Consider the following 10538-nt stretch of genomic DNA (forward strand, 5'->3'; position numbering starts at 1 on the left):
CAACGAAGGAAGTGACAGTGCCAGGTTCCAGGGTGCATTCCAAGTTCCACATTCTGTGCACAGACTCCCGGCGCCAGAGCAAAGGCTGTCCTTGGCAGGGGATTGGTAAGGGGATGTTTTTTCCTCCACACACATAACCTGGGGCTTCCTGCATTGCACTTTCTCTACTTTCATTGATTGTGGCTCCCACAGCTGGTGATCAGCAGGGTTACTCAGGGAGTTGTATTTTTTTTTTTTTTTTTTTTTAAAAACCATTTAATCGACTTATTGAAGAGCAGAGAATATTTTGCTCCTTTTACAAAAATATAATTTTTTAAAAAGTACCTCCTAAGATAATGGGAATAGATGGGATTGAAAAAGTTCTCTTTGGCTTCTAATGACAGTGTGTAAGGTTGAACCCAAGGGCAGTAGACTGCCACGAGACTGGGTTGATTTTCCATGAAGCTCAGCGTGAGTGGTGTATCTTTCTGGAACAGCACACTTTTTTTGTGTGTGTTAAAAAACAATGGGAGATTGACCCTTTTAACACATGTTTAAGTGTAGTACAGCATTGTTAGTTGAATGAACATTATTATACAGCAGATCTCTAAAACATCCTCACCTTGCATGATGGAAACTACACATACTGAACAGCAACTCTCCAGTTCCTCCTCCTCCCGGGACCCTGGCAGCTGTCATTCTGTTTTTCTGCTTCTATGAGTTTGATTATTCAAATAGCTCATGTAAGTAGAAAATGCAGTATTTCCCCCACTGTAACTGACATATTCCACTAAGCAGAATGTCCCCAAGGTTCATTCCATGTTCAGTATTTTCTTCCTTTTAAAGGTTGAACGCTATTTCATTTTATGAATATAGCACATTTTCTATATCCTTCAATCCTTCAATGAACATTTAGCCTGTTCCCAACTCTTGGTTATTGTGATAGCAATAAACATGAGTATGCAAGTATCTCTTTGATATTCTGTTTTCAATTCTTTTGGATACATACCTAGAAGTGGGATTGCTGGATCACATGGTAATTCTATGTTTAATTTAAACAACTCTTTATAGTTATTTATTTATTTTACAGTACAGGGAATTGAACCCATGGCCTCAATGCATGCTTGGCAGGCACTCTACCACTGAGCTATATCCTTAGCCCACCATTTTTGATTTTTGAGGAACCTCCATACTGGTTTCCACAGTGCTCCATCATCTTACCTTCTCAACCACAGTAAGGAGGGCATTCCGTTCTACACATCCTTGCCAATTTGTAACTTTCCTTTTTCTCCCTCCCTCTGTCCCTCTCTCTCCTTCCCCTATCTTTCTTCCCTCCTGACTCTCTCTTTTTTCCTTTCTTTTCTTTTCTTTTTTTTTTTTTGGTAGGGGGTGGGGTGGGTACCAGGGATTGAATTCAGGGGTACTCGACCACTGAGCCACATCCCCAGCTCTATTTTGTACTTTATTTAGAGACAGGGTCTCACTGAGTTGCTTAGCACCTTGTTTTGGCTGAGGCTGGCTTTGAACTCGCGATCATCCTGCCTCAGCCCCCTGAGCTGCTGGGATTACATATCCACACCTCCGCCCCTGCCTCCTTCCTTTCTTTTACAATGGCCATCCTTACAGGTGTGAGGTGATGATAGCCATTGTGTTTTTCTTTTAATTTAATTAAAAAATTTTTTTCATTGTGATTTTGATCTTCATTTCCCTCATAACTAGTAATATTGAACATCTTTTCATATACATGTTAGTCATTTGTATGTATTCTTTGGAGAAAGGTCCACTCAGTCCTTTGCCCATTTAAAAATTATTTGTTACTGAGTTGGAGAGGTTTCTTACACATTTTGTTTGTTTGTTTGTTTGTTTTTTCCCCAATACCACGGTGCTGGGGATTCGAACCCGGGCCTTGTGCATGCAAGGCAAGTACACTACGAGATGGGCTATATCGTCAGCACTACATTTTGAATATTAACATCTTGTCGGATATGTGCTTTGCATTTTTTCCCATTCCAGAGTTTCCCTTTTCATTCTATTGATGTCTGCTTTGCAGTTTTTATATTCAATAAAATCCCATTTGTTTTCCTCCTCTTCCTTCTTCCTCCTCCTCCTCCTCCTCCTCCTCCTCCTCCTCCTCCGTTTCCTTTTGGTGTTATAGCTAAGAAATCATAGCCAAGACCAATGTCATAAAGATTTTCTCTGTTTTCTTCTAGGTGTTCTATAATTTCAAGTCTTAAGTTTAATTAAGTCTTTAATCCATTTGAGTTGATATTTTATGTAAGATAAAAGTCCATTGCATTCTTTTGCATGTGGATATCCAGTTTTCCCAACACCATTTGTTGAAGAGATTATCTTTTCTCCATTGTGTAGTCTTGGTGCAATTGTGGAAGATCATTTGATTGTAAATGTGTGGGTTTATTTCTGTGTTCTTCATTCTCTTCCCTTAGTCTATTATTCTGTCTTTATTCCCAGAACTTTTGATTACTTAAGCTTTGTAATATGTCTTGAAGTTGGGAAATGTGAGATCTCTAGATTTGTTATTCTTTCTCTAGATCATTTTGGCCATTTGGGGTCCTTTTGTGTATCTTCTGCAGGTGTTTTTTTCAAGGTAGCCATGGGCTTACTAAAACATTTTATGGGTCCCTTCTCAGCCTTTTGACTAAAATCAAGTGTATTAAAACACCTTATAATAATCAATTTTAAGTTGATAACAACTTAAGTTCAGTCATATAGAAAAACTATTTTTTACCCGACACTCACTGTTGTTATCACAAATTATCTTTTTATATTGTTTTTATAGTTTAAAAATACTTTTTGTCTTTTACCTTCTATACCAGAATTAAAAATGATTCACACACCACTGTTACAGTACTTCATTATTACAATATTCTATATTTGCCAAAATATTTAATTTTACCAGTGAAGTTTTTACTTTCATATGTTTTCATGTTGCTATCTAGTGTCCTTTTACTTCAGACTGAAGGATTTCTTTAAGCATTTCTTGCAACCCAGGTTTAGGTTTCAGTGATGGTGAACTTACTCAGTTTTTATCTAGGGAAGTCTTTGTATCTTTTTCTTTTTCTTTTCTTTTTTCTTTTTTTTTTTTTAAGATGGGGTATTGCTATTTTGCCCATGCTGATCTTGAACTCTTAGACTCAACTCCTAGACTCAAGTGATCCTCTTGCTTCAGCCTCCTAAATAGCTGGGACTACAGACCCTCTTTTTTTCCTATTTGAAAGACAGTTTTGTTGGATATAGTATTTCTTATCTGAAAGTGTTTTTCTTTCAGCACTCTGGATATATCATCCCACTCCTTCCTGGCCTGCAAGGTTTTTGCAGAGAAATCCACTGGTAGTCTTAGAAACTTCCCTACTATGTGACTAGACTCTTTCTCATGCTGCTTTTAAAAGTCTTTCTCTTTGACTTTTGACAATTTGATTATGTCTTTGTGTGCACCTCTTTGGGTTTATCTTAGAGGAAGTCTGTTGTATGCCTTGAATCTAGATATACATTTCTTTCCCCAGTTTTGGGAAGTCTTGGGATATTATTTCCTCAAAAGCTTCCTGTTCTTTCCTTACTCCCTTGTCCTTCTGAGACTTCCATAATGCAAATATTGGTTCATTTAATGGTTTCTCATGAGTTGCTTAGGCTTTTCCACTTTTTATTTTTTTCTTCTTTGCTCCTTTAACTGGATAATTTCAAGTGGCCTGACTGAATTTACTAATTCTTTCTTCTGCCTGATCAAATCTGCCATTGTATTTCTCCAACAAATTTACTAATTCAATTATTGTATTCTTCAGTTCCAAAATTTGATTCTTTTTTACATTTTCATTTTGTTTATACATCATTTTCCTGGATTTATTGAACACACTTATTGACCCCTCATCTGGGGAACCTTTAAGAAATACAGCTTTCCAGACCTTCCCTGGTGATTCAGGTATGTACAGGTTTGAAATTCATTCCCAGTAAAAAGACTGCTTTCAGCCTCTCCACCTCCCAGCTTTTCCCAAGGTGTATGACCTCCTTAGCAGGACTCTATACTTTGTATCACTTGGAAGGCTCTTGAAATCCTTTCACTTCAGTTCAGACTTCCTAGATTGAATCCTGTCTGACCACAGTGTCTTGTGATTCTTCCTAGTCCTTTCCACCACAAAATGTGCCATTTCTTTCCATTTATGAATTAATTTGGTATTTCCATTCCATTGGCTTCCCGAGTCTTGGACTATAACTGCCTGGGGAACTTTTGGACTAGGTCTGTCAATCATTCTTGATGAGAAAAAGACAATGAATGGAGCGCTGGAGACTCAGAATGCTTCTAGGATATAGACTCAAACAAATTGCTTTCCCTCTCTGGACCTTACTTTCCTCATCCGTAAGATGAGAGGTATGTAGATTGTTCCTCTGCTCTTTTCCTTTAGGCTCTGACTTTCTCTTTCATTCTCTGTGTATTCCACAGCTGAGGAAGTGGAACTTCAGAGACACTTCTGAATCTCTGCCCTAAATCAAAGAAACCAGAGGGCCCACCAACTCTCCCTCTGTCTACCTTTCTGGGAGCAACCATGTCACTGAGTGATGTTGACGTACAGAAGCAGATTAAGCACATGATGGCTTTCATCGAGCAGGAAGCCAATGAGAAGGCAGAGGAAATAGATGCCAAGGCTGAGGAGGAGTTCAACATTGAGAAAGGACGTCTTGTGCAAACCCAACGACTGAAGATCATGGAGTATTATGAGAAGAAGGAGAAGCAGATAGAGCAGCAGAAGAAAATTCAGTTGTCCACCATGAGGAACCAGGCAAGGCTGAAAGTCCTGAGAGCCCGAGATGACCTCATCTCAGAATTGCTCAGTGATGCAAAGTTGAAACTCAGTAGAATTGTGGCGGACCCAAAAACCTACCAGGATTTGCTGGATAAACTAGTGTTCCAGGCTATGCTCCAGCTGCTGGAGCCCGTGATGATTGTGCGATGCAGGCCCCAGGACTTCCCCCTGGTGGAGACTGCGGTGCAAAAAGCTATCCCTGAGTACAAGAAGGTAACCCAAAAAAATGTGGATATCCACATAGATCAAGAAGAATACCTGGGTGTGAATGCTGCTGGAGGTGTGGAGATCTATAGCAGCAATCGGAAAATAATGGTTTCCAATACCCTGGAAAGTCGACTGGATCTCTCAGCCCAGCAAAAGATGCCAGAAATACGAATGACTTTGTTTGGAGCTAATCCCAATAGAAAGTTCTTTATATAAATGCTCTGGAAAGTGAAACTTGGGTTAAACTGCTAAGTCATTAAAAGTAAGTTATTTGGGCAAAGGAAACTAATAATGTTTCCTCTTCTTTGAAAGCTCCAATATTGTCCTATCTTCTTTCATGAAGCTTTGAATAGCTAAAGGTATTATGTATTGTTAACTTTGGAATAAAGCTCAAATTGATACTCATAAATCAAATTCAAGTTCATCCACACATACAACAGCTTCTGGGCCATTCTGTAGTCTTGGATGAGGGAACTAATGACACCTGCATGTTTGCTTAGCTTTGGGTGAGATGTGAATTGCATTCCTGTGCTCTCTTCTTTCAATATACATACATAATCTGTTGTCATTCTTTGGTTTCAGCTTCATTACCTGCACTGTGTTATGTGATAAGTTTTGAGGTCTTCCTCATCACAAAGGGCCAACTTCATAGACATGTGGTCAGTACTGTCACAAGGGCCCAGTACCTGCAGTTTAGCTCTATAGTGTTTGGAAAGTGAAGCCCCAGTGGGACACTGGAACATGCACCAGGGTTTTGGAGCTTCAGCTCATGCATGCTACTGACTCCTGAAGCCTACCTATCTCCCCAAAATGGGTTCTTGGCTACCTACTTCCAGCCCCCCTGCAGTCCTGAGGCCCAGTCTTCCCTCCCTTGTCCAGTGAACATTGCCACTCTCTGGAGAGGGCCTAGTGGGCATGCAGAGCAGATTGGAGTGGGCTGTGCAGTCTCAAGGCCAGCCAAAATGGTGTCCATCCCTATCCTAGGCCCAGATAGTGCATAGGTCTGGTGACTGGTAGAAGGACATCCCGGCTCAAGTGACAAGACAGGACCCTCAGGAGTTTTTGAGGGTCTGTGCATGACCTGTGAAGTATCAGATCATGCTATTTTGCTGATTTTGCATATGGGCATTACATAGTATAAGATCGTTAAATTCATCCTAATAATTTACAATTTTAATTTTTCTCTACTTAGGAAGACATTAAATAGGAAATAAACACCATAAAGAGTGGGGAGAGTGCAGAAAAAAGGAAAGAGCTTCGTACTGTAGTACCTTAACTGGCACCTTGTTCTGCTTTTTGAAAAAAGGATCTCACATTTTTATCTTGTAGTGGACCCTGCAAATTACATGGCTGGTTTGCCTGGGTCTACTCCATGCCTGAACATGCCTCATATGTTAAAGATTTTTGAAGAAATCCCAAGCATCTCTCTTGAGGGCAAAGATTGTGGCCTGTGTAATCAGGATACTGTAAGGATCAGAAACCCCACGAAACTCACCACAAAGTAGGGAACAACTTATTAGTAAACAGGGGTCTCACAGGAATCTCTCACAGCCAGCAGAGGGCTGGAACTGGGACTCAGAAAGCCAGGCCACTTTATTTTCTTTCTTCGAAGAGTGACTTTCTCTACTGCCCTATGTCAATGGTGGAGTGTGCATGTTCCACAGTTCCAAAGTTTACATGTGACAGTTCCAGAAACAAACTTGCTTCTCTTCCAATTCCACTTTCCTGAAAGGGAAGTCATTTGGTCCAGTTGGTCAGACCCTCTGGTGCAGTTGTCTGAAGCAGTTCCCGGAGGGGAAAAAGGAGGCTTTATCAGCTAAATGGACTCCCCAAAGAGTGTCTTATGTGTGGGTCCTTTTGAGTTTCAAACTTAGTCATTCAATGCCCACTTGCTAAGTGTCATTAATGAGCTAGGCACTGTGATGGAGCTGGGCTGCAGAGAAGATGATCCAATCCCGTCTTTTAATGGGTCATATATGTAGAAACAGATGATGATTGTGGTAATGGTACAATGTGGTGAGTGCCAGCCTAGTACTGATTCAAGACACCGTGGGAATAATGTGACAGGCAGAGAGGATCACAGGAAGACTGCCTGGATGCTGGCAGTTGTGCTGGGGAAACAGCTCTAGGCAACGGTGGGAAATCATGGGCAAAGGTCCTGATGTGAAAAGCAGGATATACTCAGAGGCTGGTCATTGCTATGGGGGTGAGGAGTGAGGAGGCCATGACCACCATGGGGCTGCAGGGATGGGCAGGGCCTGATGTCTGTGCCCTGCTCAGACCTTTGGCTGTAATTCTTTTGGGTGAGGGATGAGGGGCCTCTAAAAGGACTTTAAGAGCAAAACAATGAGAACTTTAATAATGATTGCTTTAGTTTACTATATGTGGAGGACACATCACAGGAGGGGAGAGACTAGAAGTCAGAGACCTACTGGGGGGCTATTTATCAGCCTCAGTGAGAGTTGATGAAGAATCCCTCCAGCTCCTTTCTGAGGCAAGTGAAACTCAGGGATACTTAGGTCTCTTAGGAGAGGCCTTCTACCCTCTCTCTCCCCCAAACATCTCTTTACTTGTGCAGGACTTAAGGTTTTATCACCTTAAATTTTTTCTCACGAGACCTCCTATTCTTGGAGTCATCCCTTCTCTCCCAGGCAGGCCAGCAAAGTGTCCCCTTCCCAATTGACCAAGCCTCCAGCTGCCTTGCCTTCCAGGAATTGGGCCCTACTTCCTGCTATAACCCAGGAGCATGTGAACATCTTGGCTGGCCCCAGTCTGGCCCTCTAAGCCAGTCTTACTCTGCCCCTGCTATCAATTCATCTCCTACCAAAACAGACAGTCATGTAGGTTTTTTGAAAGTTTTGTGGAAAGTTGAGGACTATGGGGCAAACCTTCCCCTAAGCCCCATCGAAACATCTGTTTTCCCAGTAGAGCTGCCACACATTCTCTCTCTGACCTTTTCCTCCTCAACTTCCCAGTTCCTCCTTCACCATGACCCCTCAAAACAATAACCTGGTGGCTATCAAGCCCTGACCTCCCAGGCCCTGGGCACAAGGACTGTGCCTATCCTGGAGGACTTTCCATGTGCTGCCTCTGTTTGCTGTTAGCTACTTTTCTATCCACCTGATCTTTCTGGACAGTGCCTCCTGGGCAGGGAATGGTCTTTGTTCTTTGTGCCCCTGCAGCCTTGTGGCTCTGGCGCCTGTCATGAGTGTGGGGAAAGAGCTCCAAGCAAGGGTGGGAAATCATGTGCAAAGGCCCGGAGGTGTGAAAAGCAGAATATATCAGAGGACCCGTGTGCAGGTCGGTGCTATGGTGCGCACATGGGAGGCTCTGGACAAGCAATGTTGGTTGCTAGTCTTCTTTCTGGGCCTGGCCCCAGTTTCCAGATGGAGAACTCCAGGGTGTTGCACGTCCTCTTGCCCATAAAAAGGGGCAAGGATGTGAGATGGAGGTTGAGGGAAAGGCATCTGCACAGACCTGGGCACTCATCTTTCTAGAGGAACATCCTTCTGTACTACTCCTGGGAAAGGCTGTGGTTGGGAGCAGCCCCTAAAACCAACTAAGAAAATGCTGGCTGCCTCACCTCAATCCTGGATGGATGATTGCCTGGCTGTGCCTGAGGGGTTAGAGCACCCCTTTCCTCCCTGGAAAGCAAGAGGGGAGGGCTTTGCTGTGGAGCAGGGTGCACAAGCAGGGCGCTCTGGGGGATGGGCCTGGACTGTGTCCTGTCAGGGGGGCTTAGTCATGGCAGAGGTTTCAGCATCTGTGTGGCCTTCAGTTCTAGGCTTGCCATCTGGGGTAGGCTGCTGTTGCCAGGCTGCAGAGCTGGGACAGCTGCATCCTGTCAGGGTCTTCCTTTAGAAATGCTTGCTCTGGGCAATTCAGTCAACTGGTGCAAACCCGAGTGCGTTCTTTATTCACATTAATGCTCTACTCTTAAGAAGAAGGCGTGTTCCTGTGTAAGCTCCTTAGTCCCCAAAGCCAAAAGGAGCAAACTGTGACAACCGCAGCCAGGCACAGCCCTTCCCATCCGCTCTCCTCATTAACACTTCCTCCCGAGGTGCAAGGGAAGCTGTTGCACAGGCTCTGCTTTTGGTAACGTGGTGTTGAAGACACACTCCCTGCTGCGCTGCGGGGGAGCTGGGGGAACAGAACCGGAACCCACAGCAGTTTGATCCTGCCCTTTTCAGGCACCTGCCAACCTGTGGGTCAAGTCCCTCAGCCAGGGTCCCTTGGTGGAGGGGAGAATAGATAAGAGTTTTGATCTGGAGCTTCCTGAGGAGTCAGAGATGGAACTGATGCTTTGACCACGTGGTAGACCCTCAGAGAAGGTGGGGAGAGCAGACCAACTGCACAAAAATGCAGGGCTTCCCCTCTGACCCTGGGGTCATTGCACCCTCAGAAGCGGGTCAGTAGATCTACTCTTCAGACCAACTGCAACCCCCTACCTCCAACCTCTGGGAAGTAACCGTGGCCCCTTGTTGCATTCTCTGGGACACTGTAATCTACCCTACTCCTTATCTCCCCCACTACATCTCTGTACCCCTTCTGATTCATGATCCCTGAAGTCACACCTGCTATTGACCACCTCCTGTGCTCTGTTTCAAGTTCGAGAAACCCTTGCTCTCAAGCTGTCATGCTTCATGAGTGAGTGCATGGCTCACCCAATGGACTTGTTCTAGAGGATAGCACTCTTTTTATTGGAAGACAAGTAACTTCTCTCTGCAGACATAGCAAAAGGGAACCCCAAACTCTGAGATTCAGCCATGGCAGACCAGCACCCTCTTCAGAACCTCATTGGAGGGACAGAATTGAGCATATTCTTAATCATGGGGAGATGAGTCTGCAGAAGGTGATATTGGACTCATCCTGGCTGCTACCAGACCTTGTGTCTTGGAGATCACAGAAGGTTTGGAACTTAAAGGAACCTTAAGAAATGTTGGTTTGAGTCCAAAGCCCAGAGGAAGCAAGGAAGCAGCCCAGGGTCATAGTTAGCTAATAAGGTTCATGGGACAACAAACAAAAAGCCTGAAAAGACTTCAGTTATCATCATTCATTTTATGAAAAACTTACCATATAGAAGCTCAAGAACTTTGGCTGGCCAGCAGGACAGATATGACAGCAATACATGGTCACAGAGGGTCCTTGGAGAAGGCTTCTTCTGTCCTTCCCAGGGTATACTGACCTCAGGGCTCGGTCACAATGAGGGCCCACAGAGATGGGGGTGCCTGTGTGTGACTGCACAGGGATGTGATTTGAGGGTTCAGTGTTCCTATACAAGGTCAGAGTGCTGGGAGCACATTGGGGAGATGATTGGGTGGGGAGTTGAGCCCAGGATACAGCAGACTGGCTCAGAGCCAGGTGTGGATGAACCTTAGAGAAAGACGGGAGGAAGGATGGAAGGACGGAAGGAAGGAAGGAAGGAAGGAAGGAAGGAAGGAAGGAAGGAAGGAAGGAAGGAAGGAAGAAGGAAGGAGGAGGCAGAGAGGGGAAGGGCAGAGGAGGAAAGGAAAGAGCAGAAGCAAGATGGTTGGGGTT

At 44.0% G+C, this 10538-nt stretch overlaps 1 protein-coding gene across 1 annotated transcript; it reads left to right on the plus strand.

The window, feature by feature from the left end:
* Positions 1–4486: 4486 nt before the first annotated feature.
* On the plus strand, positions 4487–5309 carry ATP6V1E2 (ATPase H+ transporting V1 subunit E2). Its single transcript, XM_079111155.1, has one exon. The coding sequence runs from the start codon at positions 4536–4538 to the stop codon at positions 5214–5216; it is 681 nt and encodes a 226-aa protein (XP_078967281.1). The 5' UTR covers positions 4487–4535; the 3' UTR covers positions 5217–5309.
* The last annotated feature ends 5229 nt before the right edge of the window (positions 5310–10538 follow it).

This window comes from Sciurus vulgaris, assembly GCF_902686455.1.
Source record: "Sciurus vulgaris genome assembly, chromosome: 14".
NCBI lineage: Eukaryota > Metazoa > Chordata > Mammalia > Rodentia > Sciuridae > Sciurus > Sciurus vulgaris.

Excerpts from the sequence above, each read along its gene's own strand:
- ATP6V1E2 (XM_079111155.1), top strand. The coding sequence starts at position 4,536 with ATGTCACTGAGTGATGTTGACGTACAGAAGCAGATTAAGCACATGATG.